The sequence below is a fragment of the Syzygium oleosum genome, unplaced genomic scaffold (genome assembly GCF_021117445.2).
Source record: "Syzygium oleosum isolate NSW1041296 unplaced genomic scaffold, Sole_v2.1 Sole_v2.04, whole genome shotgun sequence".
NCBI classification, from domain to species: domain Eukaryota; kingdom Viridiplantae; phylum Streptophyta; class Magnoliopsida; order Myrtales; family Myrtaceae; genus Syzygium; species Syzygium oleosum.
In genome coordinates, this window is record NW_026607488.1 from 12,308,253 (window position 1) to 12,331,384 (window position 23,132).

The following is a 23,132-nucleotide window of genomic DNA, read 5'->3' on the forward strand; positions in this document are numbered from 1 at the left end:
CCCAAAGCATTATCGAGCTCACATGTGAGAATCATGTTCTGGATGTGGAATGCCCATTTGCTATTTAACAAGATGACTAGTCTCCATTAGTTTGACATGAATTGGCCTCGGTTGTTTGAAACAGATGCTTGTTCCGTCAATAGCTAACAGAAGCTTTCGCAATGTCATGGACTCGTTCTTCATTTCCACCACTAGCAGGCACCGAAACCTATCGTCGGAATGAGTGCCAAGACAGCAAAGCGAACGGGCTTTCGCCAGACAAGAAGATAAAACTAAATTTGTAAATTGAAGGGTGCTGTTTCATTCGATTTTGGTGGCATGTTTAGAACCCAAGAACGAACTGATGCAGATATCCAAGAATCAGTCACAACTCAAAAGCAACAAAGCACACGGTCCACAAGCATCTAAGCAATTGAACAGAAATTGAAGATCGCGATGTACACGTCAGTGGATTCATGGGCCTCCTCGGCCGCAGAGGAGATGAAATGGTCCTTATGCCGCTATTCGCGACCCCAATTGACTTCAAGCTCAAGCTGAAGCTTCCCTCTTCCCTCTTCCCTCTTTTCTTGAGCGAAGAAGGAAGAGAGAGGAAATGCAGAGAGATGGAGGGGGGTCCAAATGATGAAGACTTCTCCATTTTATGTTTTTTTTTTAAAAAAAATTTCTATTTTTCCTTCTCTGTTTCTATAAAAAAATTGTTTAAATTATATATAAGAAAAATTATTATCGCGATGAAAATTGCTAGGATAGCCCTCGGCAATTTCCCAATTTTTGGAGAAGAACCAATTATCATACGCTCGTGGGAAAAAATTGGTGGATGGTTGATATAGTCTTTTTTCGTGAAAGAATGATACTTTGCGAAATTCGATTATCAAGATCTGTAGCGTGTTAAAGTAAAAAAATGGAATGTTAATTTGCCCCCCTGTTATTTTATGGACATTGATTTCTACATGATATTTGAGGTGCCCTATCATTGAAGTTCTTTATGTATAAAAAAATCACCTATTACTTTTATTTATTAATTAATTAAAGTGATGATTAGAGAATATTATGGTACGTTCGTTTCACGAAAATTTGATTTGGAGAATATTTTTCAAAAAATAATTAGTTATATCACTTAAAAAAATTAGTCAATAAAAATATTTTTATCATCGAAAACAATTTATGTGGTACTATTTTATTGGATGATATGATTTATTCATTTTTATAAGCAATACAACCAAATAATTTTTGAAAAATAGTTTTCAAATTTTTTTAATTTTGTCGTAAAATAAACGCACCCTTAAGTGGGTTTACTTCTTCTGAGCGTTGAATGAAAAGTAAAATTGATCGATAATTTCATGGGGAGTGAAGAGTCGCCTTAGAGAAGGAAGAAAGGATAATAAATTAACAAAACATTTATATTTAATTTATTGTACTGACCCTAATTTTTTTATTTTTTTCCGTTTTCAAAAATTCGGGAGAAAAAGTCATAAAAATAGACTTCCGAAATAATTACCTCGGATTACCCACGCGCCTTGGTCGCGTCCGACGAACGCGACGAAGGCCAACGACTCCTTTCTATAAATATAAGATCCGACCCGCCTCTGATTCAAGATCATCATCTCCTCGTCCTTCTTCTCCTTCTTCATCTCTCTCTGTCTCTCTCACCTGCGAACTAGCTCTCCCTTCTCATTCTCAACCTCTCTGCTCTCGGAAATCTCTCGCTCTCTCTCTCTGTGTCGGCGCCTCTGATTTGAGGGCACAGCGAGACACAGTGACGACGACCCATCATCAACGCTCGGTCCTTCTTTGTGGGTCTTCTTCTCTCCTTTGAAATTTCCCTTCTTCTTTTCTCTTTTGCAGGATTTCGACCCAGCTCCTCTGCTGCCGGGACCATGGCTTCACAGGGCGAGAAGGGTTCTCTGGATCCTTACCAGGAATACCTCCACCAGAAGAATTCTCGAGAAAACGTAAGCTTTTGGTTTTTTGCTTTCTCATCGTTTACAGAGACCTTTTTTTCAGAATTGTTCGTTTTCTGGTTATGAATGTTCTGCGGATGAAGGGTTTTGATGGAGACTCGAGTTGCAATGCGAGTTCTCTAGGGCTATTTATTTCATGATGCTATTGAGTGATATTTGCGAAATTATACAGGGCTTCTTACGACTTTTCTGTCGCCATTCTCTTATAACATTCATCGCAGACAGAGAGAAACCATACGGTACTTTTCTTTGAACAAAAACAGAGTTATGATTAATTCCCTCTTCTTTTACGAGGATTTACAAGCAATTTTACCGTTTTTTTTCTTCTTCTTGTTGGTAAGTTCCGATAGAATTGTTCCCTTCTAATTCTGTGATATGTTTTTCACAGTTGGATAGATTCATCCCGAACCGCTCAGCTATGGACTTCGACTACGCTCGTTCCCTCTTCACTCTAGGGAAGAAGTGGAAGGAGAAGTCTGCCGTGATGTCAACATCAAGTGACGCGTACCAGAAATTTCTCGCGGATGCACTCGACATGAACCGATCCCGGATCCTGGCATTTAAGAACAAGCCGCCCACCCCGGTTGAGCTAATCCCACAAAGCTGGCTCTCACCCGCGACTTCCCAGTCTAAATCCACCAAGCCCAGTCGATCGATACCCAAGGTAGCCTAAAATTCATGCCTATTACTGTTTCTTCTATTCATGACATAAAACTTGACCAACAAGTTAGCATTTGTTTCATGGAACATAAGTATGTACTTGCTTTGCTTGTGCTGTTAAAGACTGTAGGGTTTGTCTTTTGACATATTTTCTTTGGTTTGTCGATTGATAGACGTGCCAGAGGATGCTTGAAGCCCCTTATATATTGGACGATTATTACTTGAACTTGCTGGACTGGGGTGCCAACAATATGGTAGCAATTGCTCTTTCGCAGTCAGTGTACTTGTGGAATGCCTCCGACGGCTCTGCTACAGAACTGGTGACCTTCAATGATGAGGAGGGTCCTGTCACGAGCGTGAGCTGGGCTCCTGATGGTCAGAATATCGCCATTGGCTTACAAAATTCTCATGTCCAGCTATGGGATTTCTCTGCTCAAAGACAGGTAAGCTGGTTGCTTGTTGTTTTGATAGCATTAGTGTTTCGTCTGTGGCTGACGGGTGGGTTATTATTCAGGCTGCGTTAATTGCTTTTTATTTTCGTTTCCTCTCATGCAGCTGAGAACTTTTAGAGGATGCCATCGACTCCGAGTTTGTTCCTTGGCCTGGAACAATCACATACTCACGACAGGAGGTATGGATTGTAAAATCACTGACAATGATATAAGAATTAGATCGCACATAGTTGGAACCTACAGGGGGCACCGCCAAGAAGTTTGCGGGCTGAAGTGGTCGCCCTCAGGAAAACAGCTGGCTAGCGGAGGAAAGGATAATCTCCTCTACTTGTGGGATAGGTCCAGATCCTCTTTGAATTCAGGCACTCAGTGGCTTCACAGGATTGAAGACCACACGGCTGCTGTGAAAGCCCTTGCTTGGTGCCCGTTTCAGAGCAACTTACTGGCCTCGGGAGGGAGCGACAGGAGCATAAAATTTTGGAACACGTGCACGGGCGCGTGTCTGAATTCAGTGGACACCGGTTCTCAGGTGTGCGCGCTGCTGTGGAGCATGAGGGAGAGGGAATTGCTAAGCTCTCACGGGCTTCCTGAGAACCAGCTCATTCTTTGGAAGTATCCATCTATGGGAACGATGACAGAGTTGACTGGACACGCATCTAGGGTTCTGTTCCTGGCACAGGTATTACTTGTTTGCTGCTTATCATATTCATCCGCAATTCGGTGTAAATACTTTTGAAGTTTTCTTGTTGAGTTGATCGTTTTGCTGATACTCGTTGCCGCATACTTGTTTTGCAGAGTCCGGATGGATGCACGGTGGCATCTGCAGCAGCAGATGAAAAATTGATGTTCTGGCGTGTATTCGGGATACCAGAATTGGCTAAGCGGGCACCCAAAACCTCTTCTGAGCCATTTGCCCATTGGCACAGTATCCGCTGAACTCTAACAGATTGACTGGTGGTCATAATTTTGCCACTGCTGCCCAAGACCAGGCTATTTGCTTAACCAACATTGGAGATGTGTTCTTTTGGAGCTGCAAGTTGATATTCAGACGGGAGATTGTCGCGTAAGTGTAGCTGCAAACTGATTGGCCATATATATTCAATCTCAAAATTGCTCTTTTTCTCCATTTAATGTCTGTCTCTTGTTTGGATTGGCTGGAGACCACGTGGCATGTGTGGATGATTGCAGTAACTCTTTCAAAGAAGGAACTGGACACATCGGCTGTTGTTGAGTTCATGGTGTTCTTCTCTTGTCATTGATTCTTCATATTGAGAGTTAGACATATTAAGAGCTTGGTGCTTTATCCATCATAAGGCGCAAGTGCCCTCTATTGCAGGTATCAGCCTCCATTGCCTGTTGAGATGGTGAAGACATCATCAGAGCTTTATTCTGAGGGAAGTACTTCAAGAAATCATTCTGTCGCTATTGTCTACCAATGACTGTTATGTTGTTTCTCTAGGTTTCTTCTAATTATATTCCTCATTTAAATAGGTAGATCACCTAGTGGGCGAGGAAGAGGTCGCGGGGGCAGAGGAAGACCAAGAGCTAGAGGTATTGCATTCACAAAACTGAACATTTTTTTAGATCACATGGAAGGCTGTGTTTTAGATATAGGATCTTGCATAATGGTTAACTAAATTGTTGTCATATTCTGTTGTAATAGCACCAAAATGCTAATGTACTCCTTTGAGGAGTATGCCGATGGGCACATACCCTCTACTGCATCTGCAATCCTCTAAATGTTTGCTTTCTGGTTCCAACCTATAATATTGCTTGTTTCAGGGAATGGCTTTGTGAATTCCGAGTATAATGATGGAGGTTGGGGCTGCAACCAAGGTTATGCTAGAGGTAGGGTCAAGGAAGAGGACATGGTTTTTGTGGCTGCGGAAGGGGAGGATATAATGGACCTCATGCTGATCCACGGCAAGACAGAGGATACAATCAAGAACCACCTGCTCAGGAGAGGAGGGTTTAATTCGCTGATGCCGGCGAAAACGAACAGATAGCTCAATTTAGAAGAATTGAAGGTGTAATTTTTCTTCTTTATGGTTTGGTTTGAGCATGGCACGCTCATCGTTTTGTTTTACAGTTACTAGGTTTCCTCAAAGAAGGAAGTTTGTGGTTTTTACTAGATGATCTTGTAATGCCATCGAGGACTATCTTAGCTATTTCCTGTATTAAATGGTCTCTTTCATTTTGTGATACTTGCTCTCTGTTCTGTTAGACTCAAATAGCTAGAGAAAGCGATAAAAGGTTGTCTTCATTCGGGCTAGTTCTCTTATGCTATATTTGGATGGAATAATGAGAAAAGAACAAAATGGACAAAAAAAGAATTAGTTGATATAGTACACGCGCTTTGTTATTGGACATCCATCAGCGACAAAAGCAAGGGCAACGATACTGAGCTCCTTAAATTATGGCACAAAGTCGGCGTGTTTTGTGCTATAAGTCTGTTCAATTGAACTTTTGAATGTTATAACTTGAGTGATATCGGCGATTTTTTTGCCAAAAGATGTGACAGGGCATCAAAATATTTGACCCTTGAGGTTAAAATTTTGCAAAAATTACAACAATGAGGTGATCGATTTGAAGTGTAGGTATTGATTGTTCAATTTGAATGAGGAAAGAAAAACAAAAAAAACCTAATCGCTAGTTCGTTATTAGCCAACTGAACTTGCTACTTTGTTGAATTTGATTTCTTGAATTAGAAAGCCATATAAATTTGGAAACCCCAAAACTAATGTGAAAGTCACGCAATGTCAAAGTTATTGTTTTTACTAATTAATTGCCTCCTACTCAATTAATTTCGATGTCACTGAGAATGACAATAATCATATCGAACCTTACCAAATTATACCAGACTTGATAGAACTTTTCCGTTTTGTTTTCCTTCTCCAAAAGAGACCAAACTAAAGAAACCACGATACCTAGTTCGACGAACATAGATTGGAGTTCTTTTCGTTGCTGCATTAGATTTGTGTCATGATGAATTGATGCTCCCAACGATTTTTTGGCATAGATTGGAACTGTAAGTGAATTCGTCCGTGAAAACTCGCTTCAGAAACGTAGAATGAGTGGAGCACTTACGGTTTCAATACAGGCCAACCTTTAAAAAAAACTTCGAAATCACGAAACCGAGTACGAGTAGAAAGTTAATTCATTCGATATGTACTCGTCACGTGACTTTATTCAACTTCAACCTCTGTTCTCACCAATTAAATGGATAACAGGTTTTTTTGGTCTAGAAATAGATAATAGGTGAAAAAGCCCAAACCCGCCTTGTCACTATGCAGTATGCACTTGTAGACATGTTTTCAACGTCGTTGGTTTTTTACCATCAATGAAAGTATATTCTGACAGATTACTTTGTTTTCATCGGAGGTGAGCAAGATGGACTGCTCAAATCGGGACCGGACCGGACCGGATCGGACCGACCAGTTTGATCCGGTTCTCGGGAATATTGGTTCGGTTCCTAAAAGTGGAACCGGTTTCCGGGCAGTCCGGTTCCCGGTTCTAGGGTGAGAACCGGACCGGACCGGATCAATAAATATATATTTTTCTAATTTTTTCATATATATTTATTTACATTTTAAAATTTTTGAAAAAAAATAGAAAGCTTAATCTAATTTTGTTAGTTCCGGTGAGCTCGTGCCTTGCCCAGCCATGGCGAGGCTTGCCTTCGTTGTCGCTGGCAAGGGCGAGCCTCGCCGGCCTCTGGCCTTTGGCCAATCGCTGGTCCGGCGATCGGATGGAGGAAGGAGGGAGGGGAGGGGAAAAAAAAAGAAAAATAAATAAACAAAAATTCAAAAAAATATTAAAATATTATTAAAGTTGTCCACGTTAGCGTCGGTGACAGGCCGCCGGCCAGTCCGTGACCACGTCAGCAAAATCCGAGCCAAAATTGGCTGAAAGGAAAAATTGGCACAAAAGCAAAAGGTTTAGAACTGAATTAGCACTAAGAAAATATTTAGGATTAAATTGGCACAAATGTACAAGATTTAGGACTTTTTTGGCACTTTTCCCCAAATTTTGCGGTTAAACCTCATGGAAAAATGTCACGTTCTCTTCTGGACTGATCTTGTTCTGCCTAAACTCCTTTATGTAATGTTTGTGTCAGTAATTAATTTGCGTATTAAGGTGGATGCTTCTCAGCGCTTCCAGTTTTTCTTCCATTATGGATGGTGCTTCCTCAATGAGTCAATGACGTGATTTCTTCACGTCACGAGAGATTCCTAACTCAGTTGGCAGCTTGCAGTAGCCAAACTCTTACTGATGTTTTCTTTTTCTTAACTTGGGTTATGTTGCAGATTACACTAATTGGGAAATGCAGATTTAGCATAATTAGTGGTAGACATATCCTCATCAAGATCCCGAGATTTCGAATTCAATTGCTTTGCCTCCTCCGCACCAGTCTAATTTGATAGAAAGCCTAATCTAATTTCTCTAATCTAATTTGATTCATGTTTTCGAGTTTTCATCTTCTTCACAATGTCATCTAGATATACACGACTTCCAAAGGCTTATGCAAAACCAAAGCAGACGTTTTAGGTGGGTACTAGTCTGAGTGCCCGTGCTATGCACATGCACTCTTGTTTCGTCCAGGTGCCCTTTTCCCCTTTCCACCCGAGTTTTTGACTGTTGTCACTTTTATCACCTCTTCAGACCATCGATCTTTTTTATTTGAGAAAAGAAAGACAATTGATCTTACATCTTGCCAGGACCAAAGTGCTGTCCACTACAAGTTGATTTTGTTTTCATTTTCATGAACACTTGACAATCTTAAGGATCACTTGGGCCCCACAAAATTTTAATGTATTCAACTCCAAAATAGGTGCTGCATATTTTTTGGCTGAACATGTTATCTTCAAAATGGAGACATGATGTTTAACATTTCTGAATGTATTCAACTCCAAAATAGGTGTTGCATAATCCACAAAATTTTTTGCGGAACTCTGAGTCCAAAATAGTCAGCCCCATGATGATCGAGATTCAGACGGGCGTTACAGCAGATCACAACTCAAGAAGAATACATTCCTCGAAGCATCACATCTTCCTAAGCATCAAGATGAAGAGAAGAATTGCGTCACACCATTCAAAAGACAGACTAGCCAAAATTCAAAACAAATTAATTCACTCAGCGTTCATTACATTCTTCACAAGAAAAGACCTTATTTTGATCTATTGCCCAAGTACCTTACCATACCCTCTAACATATATTAGCTGGATTGGAACACTTTCTACTTGAGCTTGACAAGAGAAGATATCTTGTTTCATAGTCTAAAACAAATGTGCTCTTTTTGGTACTTACACTAAGGAACCGGATAATACAGAAGCTCTACTTTATGCACTATGAAGTGTGAGAATAGCAATTATGTAGCTCCTAATGAAAATCTGTTCCATTGAGATCCAAGAAGAGAACTCCTGTAGAATAAAATCAATATAATGAACACAATCTAGGTAATATGAACAGAAGAAATGCTGATGGCATTTTTTTTTTCAATCCGAATTACCATCACAAATCTCTAGGCAAAAATCACCATTTCCTCCTCCTTCGCCGCCACCCCGTTCAGCTCGCACTCCTCCCTCGGCCCTCCTCCGTACTTCTCGTTCCTCTCCGCCCTCGCCCTCAGCGCCTCCAGCAGCTCCCCCTCCGCCCTCTCCTTGTTCCTCCGGTTCTTGATCAGCACCTCGCTTATGTCCGCCGGCGTCATCTTGGCCTTCTCCACCGCCTCCCGGAGCTCGCCTGCTGCCGGTTCCCCGCTGCCCAGGTAGTCCCGGAGCAGGAACTTGAGCGTGAGTGTCAGGACCTCTCACGTGCAGGATCCTCGGGAAGAAGGCAATAATGGTCAGGAGGGAGGCCACGATGCTCAGGAGGGAGGACACGGAGTCCAGAATTGTGCACGATAACTCCATTTCTGCCTTCGTGTGTGAGTGTGTCAAGATCTCTCTCTGGGCGGTGTAGAAGAAGGAGACGATGAAACAGAGCCTGGTCTGGGCTTTTTTATAGGGGAGGGGGGGTCTGTGTGTTCCGATGTTTCATTTGCCGATCCATTCTTGGCTTGGATTGCTTTTATGATGTTTTTGCATCGCTTTTCTGAAAGACATCGTAATTGCTTTCTATGTAATCCATTTCGATCCAGTCTTGGCTTGGATTGCTTTTCTGATGTACTTGCATCGCTTTTTTTGAAAAACGTCATAATCGCTTTTTCTCACGTAATCCATATTCCCACCATGTAATTTACATGGTGGTGGGAATATGGAGGGAATGGATTACATGGTGGGAATATGGACTACATGAGAAAAAGCGATTATGACGTTTTTCAAAAAAAGCGATGCAAGTACATCAGAAAAGCCCAAGAATGGATCGGCAAATGCATCGCTAAAAAGCAAGCCAAGAAGAGATCGTCAAGCCTTTGCTGATTGCTGCAGATGACTTTTGAGCCTCGCAGATCCCCCTTTCCTGTTCCTCTCGCCCATTGTCTTTTCAAAGGGACATGTGCATTAGTCTAATACAAAATTTTCCCCGTATTCCATTACGTGGAAGCTTCGTACAACTTGCTGCTGCTGCTGCTATGGAGGAAGGACCCTGCGCGACGGTGAAATGCGGTTGATATGGGAAAATTAATTAGTCAAAAAAGCGAGAATAAAGCAAACAAAAAAATAAAAGTCTCCAAAAAAATTCCCTCTTGTATCTAAACATGTTGCCCCACTTTGGCCTTGTGGCACACATGTCATATAACAATTTCATTTATTTCCAATGGCACGAACACAAATTTGTAAAGGACTTCGTAAAGTGTGTCCCGAGTATATTTGTTAAGCAACCAAACGATAGAATTCTACAATAATCGAAATCCGGATTACAAGAATGCGATCGACGGTCCAAAAATAACTACATCGACGTGAATTCGGTAAAGTTTCAATTTTTCGCCACACGTGTAACGTTTATTATTGCACGCCGGTCTTGTAGCGAGAAATTCGAGGGCACATCGAGTTCACGCAAGTTTGGTCCATTGATTTTGTGAGGTCTAACGTACGACTCATATGATATAATCACTCCGATGCGTCAAGACTACGCGAACTCGGTCCACTTGGGAATGACCCTTTTTACGATGGATTTATTTAATAAGAATAAGAAGGGAAAAATGGGTGGGATGGGTGTGGCTGATTGGCTCATTACGAGGGGTTAGGAGTGGAGGAGATGTTGGTGAGGTGAATTTCATCGTCATTGGTCTATTATGCGCGTTCTCCCCAAATTTCTCCCTCTCAAAAGAAATGGAATATTTTTAAGGGTTAATATCATTAAAAACCCCAAATCGGTACACTTGTGACAAATTTACCAAAAACTAATTTTTTTACCACGAAAAATTTCAAACTAGTACACCTGTGATAATTTTACCTTCTGTTAGTTTCCGTTAGATTTTACCGTCAAATTTTCTGAGTTGGATGACACGGGGCAATTGATGAATGTACTAGCTTAGGGTTTTACCCTCCGTCTATCATAGGTGTACCATTTTGTGGTTTTTCGTTATATTAATCCAATTTAACGGAGGGTATACAAATATACCGGTTGGGGTTTTTGATGGTTAAAAAATTAGTTTAGGGTAAATTTATCACATGTGTACCAATTTGAGGTTTTTGATAGTCAAAAATTAATTTTGAGTAAATTTGTCACAAGTGTACCAGTTTGGGATTTTTCCTGATATTAACCGTATTTTTAACATGCTTCTAGAAATAAAAGATGATATTCAATCGGGTTTCATATTTTAAAGATAGTATAACATGCTTCTAGAAATAAAAGATGATATTCAATCGGGTTTCATATTTTAAAGATAGTATGATTTTCTTTTTTGATCAAGTCAAATTTTAAAATTCGAACCGTACTGATTTGACTTCGAATTAAACAAAGTCGCTATGGACCCAAGACCTCAACTTCAAAGGGAGAGACAGAGAGTGGCCACAACAAAAGAAAATAAGCAAAGCAGAAATGGCCACCTAAAGCTAACCATGGAACCAAGGCCTCAGCCCGCCAAATTGCCGCCTCCAATGGACCCAAGGCCTCAACTTCAAGGAGATAAATAATGAAAAAAATGTTAAAAAAGTCTTAAACCTATTTTACAACGGTCGATTTAATCACAACCATTTCAATTGTGCCAATTTGTTAAGAACTTTTTGACAGTTTGCTAATTTAGTCCTAAACCTTTTGAACATTTGCCAATGTGGTCATTTCAGCTAAATATCCAACTTATAGATTTATGACTAAATTGACAAATAATCAAAAGGTTTATGATTAAATTGGCAAATAGTAAAAATGTTTAATATTAAATTGATAAATCGTCAAAAGATTTAGGATTAAATTGACACAATTGAAAGTTTTAATACTGAATTGACCGTTGTTTGGTACTTTTTGGACAATTATTCCGAAAGAATGGCCAAAACAAAAGAAAATAAGGAAAGCATAAACAGACAGATGAAATGGCCACCTAAAGCTAAACAAGCAGGACATCTCTCTCTCGTCTGTGTATAATTTTGATTCCTTGGCAGTAAAAAAGAAAAGGGCGAAAAAGGAGGGCGCACCCAGGCCTCAGCTACATCATGCGGTGCTTAGTACGCATAGTACTCTAAGGGAGAATTTCCTGTTATGCAGAAACCTCAGTTTTCATCGATTCCTGGTTTTGAAGCAAATTGCTCTGTTCGCAAGAGGGAATAGTTTCAATTGTTTGGTTCGTTCAATTCTCGAATACTCTGTTCTGGAGCTCCTTTCCCATCTGTTTCCCCGTAATTTCCAAAAGATTCCCACAAAAAATTTCCCGAGCTTTTCTCATGATTGGATTTCAACATTACCCGTGAAATCCTCTTTAGTCCACTCATGGTAGCAATACATTTGGATATAGAACACAAGAAATTCCGATTTTTCTGGCCTGCCGACTATTGTCTTCAACTTTTCGGTGAAGTAACAATACAGGATGCCCCTGCATAACTTCTTGCAGTATTTCCCATACAATGGGCTCCTTTTTCCCAATTTTGCTCTTAGCAACTCTTATGTTCGAAGCAAGATGTTGTCTAATTAGCCCACGAATTACAAATATATGAAAAAGCTCTATTGCTATTTCCCGAGGCAATCCAAATCGATGTAATGGAAGTGAGGGTCCTACAACAATGACAGAATGACTCGAATAATCGACTCGTTTGCCAAGCAGAGTCTCGCGAAATCTTCCCTCTTTGCCTTCAATTACATCCGAAAACGATTTGTAAACTTTATTATAACCATCCCTCATTGGTTGTCTGTGAATTCCATTATCAAGAAGTGTATCCGCGGCTTATTGTACCAATTTCTCTTGATACATTACTGATTCCCCGGGTGTAGATCTACTTGTTGTTAATAGATCGGTAAGAATATTGTTCCGATAGATAACTCTTCCATAGAGTTCATTAATATTATTGTTGAATGGCACATCTCTTGCTCGGACTTGTCATTAAACAGTCCCTCAAAGAAAACAGGAAAAGCAAAGCTTGCCATTACAAATAACAAGCAACTCTGGAGTTTGGACATGATATTGATAAGAATCTGTACATAATCATAGACCAACTTTATAAGCTCGATTTTGCCAATTATCCTAGGCAAAGTGAGATTGTGATGTAACCGCTAAAGTGTATTATGCGCACATTTGATAATTTCATAAAAAAAAGGTGTCACCTATTTAAGGAATAAACTATTAAGATTATTGACAGTAATTTCGCAAAAAATTATTTATGTTTTGATAGGTAAACAAAAAATTTACTTAAGGGCACCAAGGGGGTGAAAACGCGTATACAAAAAGAGCTCAGAACCAAAAGTGCTCAATTACAAGACAAATCATCTACAATGTTGATTAAAGCATTTTCATCCACACACAACTTTCCAACTTCCAATAATTACAAAAAAGGGTGGTCCTCTCTGATGAAAGCTCTCTTATTCCGCTCTTAAAAATTTTACTTTCACAGATGACTTCCAAACGACAGAATATATACTAAGATACACACAACATATGTTGTTCAATCAACGTCGAACACTAAAATAAGTTCTGGTAATAATATAGGTACCTGTGTGGGTAGTCAACCATCACATCACCTGCAAATCGAGCACACATAGCAGAACTCAAAATTAACTCACGCTGAGTTATACTTTCTGGATAAACTTGGAAAACTACTCGTGCCCCCCTTGCTAAGCATCTATTTAATGATCCAAAAAATGCCCTAAAAGAAACCAAGAATTATGTCAATTATAGGCCAGCCAAATAGGGACTAGAAGTTCTGCAAGATAGAAAAGCAGAAAAGAAAAACTTTTCATCATTTATGAAAATCAACCAGCTATCATCCAAATGATGAGGAACATACTTCAATCTTAACCATGGCTCGTGAGAGGACTTATCCGCATTCCATAACCATTGCATGACAAACGGATATAAAATCATAAAACTACAGAAAAGAAACCCAAAAAGATTGTAAGTTGCCAAATGTAGAAACGCAGAAAATTTCCAGAGAGTATGGCAAGATTACAAATTAAGAATGTTCACCATGCAAAATTAATGCACTGGAACACTAGCAAAACGTGGAGAAACAATATAACAATTAGACAATGTTTATCCCCAGGCTACATTCCTTTGGTCCTTCAAACCGAACTGTTGGCAAGTTCTAATTAACATTTCATGTGCACACTTTACCCCCTGAAGTATCTACTAGACAACAAGACATTCTATCACCTCATTCTGTTGGTATCTAACTAGCGGATAAAGGGGGAAAGAGAGATTTGAATCTATTGAAGGTGAAGCACAACAGTAGCTACTTCTTCATGTCTCTGCAGGAAACTTTTCAATATTAGCTGGCTCATCCTATCCATGTCACCACAAGATAGATGCAAATCAACTAATGCAAATCAACTATGTTAACAGAACATAGGTTCAATATACAATGATTTCTAGTGAAAACAAGAGCTTAAAATGATATGGATTTACAAAATGCAGCTGCAAATGATTTAGGAGGGCAGAATGCCAGTAAATCTTGAATTTAATGCAATTTCATCAAACTTTATACAAAGGATGAAGCTACTCTGATGAGTATTCAGCCAGAAATTACATATTTAGGGAATAAAGAAGCAGTTGTTCTGAGAACAAAGAAATAAACAAATAGTTGTTGAAAGTAACACCATTCCAATTCTTCCACATCTATATAATTGCTTCCAGTATCATAACAGACATAAAATTCTTCCAGACGTTCCACATCTAGATGTAAAAGACCGTGCAAGATATGTCTGCATCCACGTGTTGCAACTATATAAATTAACCTGAACACCAGTGCTAAAGCCCACCATCTATCATATTGACAACAGTTCCTTGTCGATGCACCAAAACTTGAAAATTAAAAGAAAGATTTATTTGCTTACACATGCTTGCAGATTTCAACTAATTGCGCAATGAGCTTTCACTTGATGTAACACATATTGTAGCCTCCTTTACTATGCAGAACAGTCTTACCTAAGATTTTACCTAGGAAATTAACATAATCGGTCCTCCTTTAAAATTGACAGTCTTTAGGGCCTAATTTCCTAAAAAACCCAAAACTTTAGGTCAAGTCCTAAATTTGCCCGAACTTTTTTTTGCTGAAATAAAAACCTCAAACTTTATGTCCAATCCCAAATCTGTCCCAAACTTTTTTTTGTCTTAGAGAAAACCTCAAACTTTAAGTTCAATCCCAATCTGCCCCGAATTTTATTTTTTGTAAAAAAATCAGCAAATTTCAATTTATTTTCAAAAATATATCCTTGATCCAGTTCCAACTTGACGTGGCACTTTTACATTGATAAAAAATTCACATCAACAAAATAATGGGGTTTTTTTAGACAAAAAAAAGTTTGAAGCAAATTTGGACTGAATCTAAAAATTAGTTTTTTTTTTAATTTAAAAAACATTTTTTGGGGTGGATTTATTATCATCCTTAACTTTCATATCCTAGAATGATTTTGTTTTGGAGAATTTCAATTATTTTTATTTGGTTTGATTTGTTATCGAATTGGAAATGCGATGTCGGTCTGTAACTATTGCCCCATTACTTTGGTGATGTGGATTTGTTATCGACGTGAAAGTGCCACGTCAAGTTGGGACTCGATCAATGGGGTATATTTTTGAAAATAAATTTAAATTTGCTAATTTTTTTCACATAAAACAAAATTTGGGGCAGATTTGGAACTGAGCTTTAAGTTTGGAGTTTTTTCTAAGACAAAAAAAAGTTCGGGGCAGATTTGGGACTGAACCTAAAGTTTGGGGTAGATTTGGAACTTGACCTAAAGTTTGGGATTTTTTGGAGAATTCACCCCAGTCTTTGGAGAAACTTCGATTAGATCTATTGCCCAAGTACCGTACCATATCCTCTAAAATATATTAGTAGGATTGGAACACTTTTTACTTGAGCTTGACAAGAGAAAATATCTGTTTCATAGTCTAAAAAAAATGTGCTCTTTTTGGTACTTACACTAATGAAAAGCAAATAATACAGAAGCTCAACTGCTATTTGCTACTTTATGCACTATGAAGTGTGAGAATAGCAATTCTGTAGCTCCTAATGAAAATCTGTTCCATTGAGATCCAAGAAGAGAACTCCTATAGAATAAAATCATTAAAATGATAATCAATATAATGAACACAATCTAGTGAACCTGAAAAGAAGAAATACTGATGGCTCGATCAATTACACCAGATATAAGTCCCAAGTCCCACAACAGAAAAATCACAATAAATACAATGGCAAAGAAATCAAACATATTAATAAAAAGCAGAATAATCAATAGCATCGAATCTGACAATTGACAAATCCCAGTACAACATGCCAGTACAAAGTCCTTCAAAAATAGAGAAAGCAATCAAGCATGCATGCACTATCTCCGTAACAACAACCATCACATTGGTGCTGCATGTCTTAAAATTCTGGCGAGCCTGTTGATCATCTTATCATTCACTGTCAGGTGTCTTTTGCTATTTGGACTAGGGTTCAAGAAAGATGGAAATGCCCAGTCCATGCTAAAAAAAGGGAACAGAGATGATTCCTACTGGAAATGGCATGAAGGATTTAAATCCACCAAGAAAACTTCGAAATCCTTCCGTTATCCGGAATGTAGAACTGATAGCTTGGAAGGAACGTAAGGAATTTTGAAGACTTGGAATCAAATCAGCACTAGTTTGAATAGCCTTGTTCTAAATTCTTCCACAGAAAGAAAAACTGCTTTTTATTTGTGTAGGCTTTTACTTTGCTTTTCTGTTTGCTTTCTGTTGTGACCTTCTGATATATATAGTTCACGGTTTCATGCCCTCTCATCAGTCCACTATTGCCGACGTTAATAATGTTTAAAGCTTTTGAGCTGTATTATTTCTGAAACTGAGGAAATTCTGCACATGGACTCATTCTCCTACTTTAACTTTGATGTGCTTTCTGTCTCTCTTTTATGTTTTTTTTGTCGGAGTTTTCCGTCTCTTTAATTATCATAATACGTAGGCACTCTATTGAAATTGAACAAAATTACGCTGTCGAATTGGCTTCTGAACATGGCCATCTTCTCTGGATGCTGCGAATTCCAAGCCCTAGGAGGGGATCCAATACGAGATCGCGCTTAGTGACCGAGGTCAATTCGATAATTTGTTTTCTTTCTTTTTTTCTTACGAAAAATTAATTAATAATTTAATATGAGTTATCATGTTATTCCACAAAATTTAAGGAAACAGCCGGTCGAGGAAAGGAATAGTTATAAAGAAAAGAAAATATGCAATTTAGGTAAATGAAAGTTGAGTTCACTGCCTAAGACCACAAACCAACGCAGTCATGGCCACGGGCCGATTTTGGCCCGGAACCGGCCCGGTCAAATCCGGGCCCGGCCCGTTGACCGGGCCCGCAGTTCGGAACTGGAACCAGCCCGTGGCCTATGGGCCCGGTTCCGGTTCCAGAAATTTTGGAATTGGCCCGGAACCGCCGGTTCCGGGCCCGGTTCAAAAAAAAATTAAAAAAAAAAAAAACCCTGCAGTGCAGCAGAGAACACCACCAATAAGAATAGTAGTGATAAAGAAGCAGCGGCAGCAGCGAAGAGAATGAAAGAAGGGGAGGAAAGGGAGAAGACCCACAGACAAATCTGCGTCAAAGATCGGTCCGGGAGAAAAGCATAGAAAAATGGAGAGGTGGTGGGTAGTGTGGTGGGAGGAGTGTCTTCTCTCTCTCTCTCTTCCCTCGCTAATGATGGAGGGCTGGCTCTTTCTTTATGCCTTCGATGGAGGAGGAGGAGGAAGAAGACGATGGAGGATGATGATGATTTGGAGGGGTGGTGGGTATGAGAGATGCTTTGCTTCGCTGAGTAGAGAGAGAGGGATGGAGGAGTCAAAGGTGAGGGAATTGTATAATGGTGTGTGTGGTTGGACTGATGTTTGGGGGAGGAGGCGTACGAAAGAGCGTCGGATGGATGACAGTGCCCAGTCCAACTTACCAACAGCGACGCTTCGACCTCTCCCCTGTGCCTCCTCCGGTCCTCCCCTTTTCTCCTCCGCCCGCCCCCCGTCTTCTTAGATCTGACCCCCGCCGACGTCGCAGCCGTCGCCCCTGCCCATGGCCACAGTCGCGACGCCGACGCCCCCTCCTCCTCCCCCCTCGCTACCCTGCGCCTCCTCCCCTTTTCTCCTCGTCCCCCCTCGAATCGGAACCGGAACTGGCCTGGAACCGCCGGTTCCGAACCGGAACCGGAACCACCCCCTTGCGGTTCCGGTTCTAGTTCATACATGATCACGAAATGAAATCGATGGTTCCTGAACCGTGACCATGACTAAACCAACGGCATGCTCAATATGTGGTACGAGCTTCATTTATTTTTTTTCATTAATGAGACACGAATTCGGAGCTTTTAAAAATTGAAACTTTCCAATTTCCCCTCGCAAATCACGAGGCAAAAATCACCATCTCCTCCTTCTGCTCCTCCTCCACTGCCACCCCGCTCAGGTCGCACTCCTCCCTCAGCCCTCCGTACTTTCCAAATTGCTCTCACAATTCACGACGCAAAAATCACCATCTCCTCCTCCTCCTCCTCCTCCTCCACCGCCACCCCGTTCAGCTCGCACTCCTCCCTCACCCCTCCTCCGTCCTTCTCGTTCCTCTCCGCCCTCGCCTTCAGCACCTCCAGCAGCTCCTCCACCGCCCTCTCCTTGTTCCCCCGGTTTTTGATCAGCACCACCTCGCTCATGTCCGCCGGCGTCATCTTGGCCTTCTCCACCGCCTCCCGGAGCTCGCCTGCCGCTGCCGTCGCTCCGCCGAGGAGGTCCTCGGCCTCCCCGGCGCCCAGGTAGTTCCGGAGCAGGATGTGGAGCGTGAGTGTCAAGACCTCTCACGTGCAGATCCTCGGGAAGAAGGCAATAATGGTCAGGAGGGAGGCCACGATGCTCAGGAGGGAGGACACGAAGTCCAGAGATGTGTAAGACGACTCCATTTCTGTCGAGATCTCTGGGTGGTGTAGAAGGAGGAGACGATGACGCATGTTCGGGTTTGGGTTTTTTTTTTTTTTTCTGAGGGGTGATCGATTATTTATAGGGGGGGTAAAGACAAGCTAAAGCAAAATAGTGTCAAGAACCAGTTTTTTTTAGATCACATGGAAGGCTGTGTTTTAGATATAGGATCTTGCACCAAAATGCTAATGTACTCCTTTGAGGAGTATGCCGATGGGCACATACCCTCTGCTGCATCTGCAATCCTCTAAATGTTTGCCCGCTGGTTCCAACCTATAATATTGCTTGTTTCAGGGAATGGTTTTGTGAATTTTAAGTATAATGATGGAGGTTGGGGCTGCAACCAAGGTTATGCTAGAGGTAGGGTCAAGGAAGAGGACATGGTTTTTGTGGCTGCGGAAGGGGAGGATATAATGGACCTCATGCTGATCCACAGCAAGACAGAGGATACAATCAAGAACCACCTGCTCAGGAGAGGAGGGTTTAATTGGCCGATGCCGGCGGAAACGAACAGATAGCTCAATTTAGAAGAATTGAAGGTGTAATTTTTCTTCTTTATGGTTTGATTTGAGCATGGCATGCTCATCGTTTTGTTTTACAGTTACTTGGCTTCCTCAAAGAAGGAAGTTTGTGGTTTTTACTAGATGATCTTGTAATGGCTTCCTGAACTATCCTAGCTATTTCCTGTATTAAATGGTCTCTTTCATTTTGTGATACTTACTCTCTGTTCTGTTAGAGACTCAAATAGCTAGAGAAAGCGATAAAAGGTTGTCTTCATTCGGGCTAGTTCTCTTATGCTATTATTTGGATGGAATAATGAGAAAAGAACGAAAGGGGCGGAAAAAGAATTAATTAGTTGATATAGTACACGCGCTTTGTTATTGGACATCCATCAACGACAAAAGCAAGGGCAACAATACTGAGCTCCTCAAATTATGGCACAAAGTCGGCGCGTTTTGTGCTGTAGTCTTTTCAATCGAACTTTTGAATGTTATAACTTGAGTGATGTCGGCGATTTTTTTGCCAAAAGATGTGACAGGGCATCAAAATATTTGACCCTTGAGGTTAAAATTTCGTAAATATTACAACAATGAGGTGATCAATTTGAAGTGTAGGTATTGATTGTTCAATTTGAATGAGGAAAGAAAAATAAAAAAACCTAATCGCTAGTTTGTTATTAGCCAACTGAACTTGCTACTTTGTTGAATTTGATTTCTTGAATTAGAAAGCTATATAAATTTGGAAACCCCATAACTAATGTGAAAAATCACGCAATGTCAAAGTGATTGTTTTTACTAATTAATTGTTTTTACTAATTAATTGATTCAGATAGAGAGAATAATAAGAGAGAAAGGAGGGAGAGAGTTAATAAGGTCTTTTTTTCCGCCAGAGAGGACTCGGAGAGAAATGGGGGTTAAGTTCTGGGAAGATGGATTATGGAGGGAGGGAGACTGGAGGGGCGACTACTTATAACGGCGAGAGAAATAATTTTCGAGACAGGCTACGGACAGAGAGATAAGGGAGCCATGAAAAACATCAAGAGGCGAGTAATAATGAATGGAAAAGAGAGAGAGAGAGATGTCTTTCTCAAAGTGCCTGCTAATTGGGGCTAGAGTTGAAGTGGTAATATGAAATGCGGCGCTTCATCAGACGACGCATTGGCCGTATTTGTGTCAGCCCCCGCCATGGATCCCCATGTTATCTATACTTACATTCCTGTCAATTTGGCCCTCTCTATCTAAATAGAACCCACCCGTCCATATGTGTTAGTAGCCCCTCTCTCCAATTCAATGCGGGAACATGGAAAACTGGAACAGTTCTTAGTCAATTCATATTCTTCCTCTCATCCTTTGAATCGGTGGGGAAAATCATGTAACCTCTTGGATGGAGGCGTGGATCTCATGATTTATCGAAAGATATTTAGAAAAAGATTTCGCAGAAACGAATAATGTTTCACACCAATCATGATTGGAGAAAATGCTTTGTCAAATAATACGTGACAGTTAATTGATGTACCAGTTTTATGTTTTACCCTTCATTTGTCACAGGTGGACCAGTTTGTGATTTTTTGTGATATTAATTTAATTTAACGGAAACTAACGGAGGGTAAATTTGTCACAAATGTACCAGTTTGGGGTTTTTAGTGGTCAAAATATTAGTTTGGGACAAATTTATCACAAATGTACTAGTTTTGGATTTTTTGTGGTCAAAAAAATAGTTTGGGATAAAATTGTCACATGTGTACTAGTTTGAGATTTTTCGTGATATTAACCCTATAAATTAACATGAACATTAGTGCTAAAGCCTACCATCTATCATATTGACAATAGTTCCTTGTCGATGCACCAAAACTTGACAATGAAAAAAAAATTTTATTTGCTTACACATGCTTACAGATTTCAACTAATTGCGCAATGAGCTTTCACTTGATGTAACACATATTGTAGCCTCCTTTATTATGCATAACAGTCTTACCTAAGATTTTACACAAGAAATTAACATAATCGGTCCTCCTTTAAAAACGATAGTCTTTGGAGAAACTTTGGTTAGATCTATTGCCCAAGTACCTTACCATATCCTCTAAAATATATTAGCTGGATGGGAACACTTTTACTTGAGCTTGACAAGAGAAAACATATTGTTTCATAGTCTAAAATAAATGTGCTCTTTTAGGCACTTACACTAAAGAACCAAATAATACAGAAACTCAACTGCTATTTGCTTCTCAAAAAAAAAAAAAAAATTGCTATTTGCTACTTTATGCACTATGAAGTGTGAGAATGGCAATTCTGTAGCTCCTAATGAAAATCTGTTCCACCGAGATCCAAAAAGAGAACTCCTATAGAATAAAATCAATATAAAGAACTCAATCTAGTGAACATGTACAGAAGAAATGCTAATGGCATTTTTTTTTTCAATCCAAATTGCCCTCACGAATCACGAGGCAAAAATCACCATCTCCTCCTCCTCCTCCTCCTCCACCGCCACCCCGTTCAGCTCGCACTCCTCCCTCATCCCTCCTCCGTACTTGTCGTTCCTCTCCGCCCTCGCCTTCAGCGCCTCCAGCAGCTCCCCCACCGCCCTCTCCTTGTTCCTCCGGTTCTTGATCAGCAGCACCTCGCTCATTTCCGCCGGCGTCATCTTGGCCTTCTCCACCGCCTCCCGGAGCTCGGCCGCCGCCGCCGCCTCCCCGCCTCCCAGGTAGTTCCGGAGCAGGATCTTATGCGTGAGTGTGAAGACCTCTCAAGTGCAGGATCCTCGGGAAGAAGGCAATAATGGTCAGGAGGGAGGCCACGATGCTCAGGAGGGAGGACACGGAGTCCAGAGATGAGCAAGACGACTCCATTTCTGCCTTCGTGTGTGAGTGTCAAGATCTCTCTCTGGGTGGTGTAGAAGAAGGAGACGACGAAGCAGAGTCGGGTTTGAGTTCTCTTTCTGAGTAAAGATACGACGGGGGTCCTCGATTATTTATGGGAAGATTTTGGGTCACATTTGACAAAAATGCTATTGCAGACGTTCAAGTGTGTATTGCACACAGCAATACACACTTGAACGTCTGCAATAGCATTTGACTGCAATACACACTTGAACGTCTGCAATAGCATTTTTGTCAAATGTGACCCAAAATGCTGTTGCAGATGTTCAACTGCAATACACACTTGAACGTCTGCAATCAGCATTTTGGTCAAGTGTGACGCACATCTTCCCATAAATAATCGAGGACCCCCTTCGTATCTTTAACAGCCGCACCCCGTATTCTATTACGTGGAAGCTTCGTACAACTTGCTGCTGCTGCTATGGAGGAAGGACTCCGTGCGACGGTGAAATCCGGTTGATATGGGAAAATTAATTAGTCAAAAAAGCGAGCATAAAGCCAAAAAAAAAAAAAAGTCTCCAAAAAATTACCTCTTATATCTAAACACGTTGCCCCCCACTTTGGCCTTATGGCACCCATGTCACATAACAATTTCATTTATTTTCAATGGCACAACCACAAATTTGTAGAGGACTTCATAAAGTGTGCCCTGAATATATTAGTTAAGTAACCAAACGATAGGCTTTTACAATAATCGAAATCCAGATTACAAGAATGAGATTGACGGTCCAAAAATAACTATATCGACATTAATTCGGTAAAGTTTCAATTTTTCACCACACGCTCTGTGTGACGTTTGTTATTGCACGCCGGTCTTGTAGCGAGAAATTCGAGGGCTCATCGAGTTCACGCAAATTTGGTCCATTGATTTTGTGAGGTCTAACGTACAATTCATATGATATAACGATTCCGATGGGTCGAGTCTACGCGAACTCGGTCCACTCGGGAGCGGCCCTTTTTACGATGGATTTATTTAATAAGAATAAGAAGGGAAAGGGGCGGGACAGGTGTGGCTGATTGGCTCATTACTAGGGGTAAGGAGTGGAGGGGATGATGGTGAGGCGAATGTCATCGCCATTGGTCCGTTACGAGCGTTCTCCCCAAATTTCCCCCTCTCAAAAGAAATGGAACAGTGACCGTGACAAAGCCCCCATACACGCGGCACCCTCTCTCTCGCTCT

At 40.7% G+C, this 23,132-nt stretch overlaps 1 protein-coding gene across 7 annotated transcripts; it reads left to right on the top strand.

The window, feature by feature from the left end:
- The first annotated feature begins 1,649 nt into the window (after positions 1 to 1,649).
- LOC115666129 (cell division cycle 20.1, cofactor of APC complex-like) lies at positions 1,650 to 19,292 on the top strand. 7 transcript variants are annotated; one of them, XM_056310792.1, is made up of 7 exons: positions 1,650 to 1,952; positions 2,134 to 2,200; positions 2,350 to 2,625; positions 2,795 to 3,064; positions 3,177 to 3,752; positions 3,869 to 4,624; positions 4,856 to 5,277. In XM_056310792.1, the coding sequence occupies exons 3-6, from the start codon at positions 2,380 to 2,382 to the stop codon at positions 4,007 to 4,009; spliced, it is 1,233 nt and encodes a 410-aa protein (XP_056166767.1). In that variant the 5' UTR covers positions 1,650 to 1,952; positions 2,134 to 2,200; positions 2,350 to 2,379; the 3' UTR covers positions 4,010 to 4,624; positions 4,856 to 5,277. The 7 variants fall into 7 exon arrangements, with proteins under 7 accessions (XP_056166767.1, XP_056166763.1, XP_056166764.1 ...); XM_056310788.1 differs by lacking the exon at positions 2,134 to 2,200 and having other exon boundaries at positions 3,869 to 4,311; positions 4,410 to 4,624; XM_056310789.1 differs by lacking the exon at positions 2,134 to 2,200 and having other exon boundaries at positions 3,869 to 4,136; positions 4,410 to 4,624.
- The last annotated feature ends 3,840 nt before the right edge of the window (positions 19,293 to 23,132 follow it).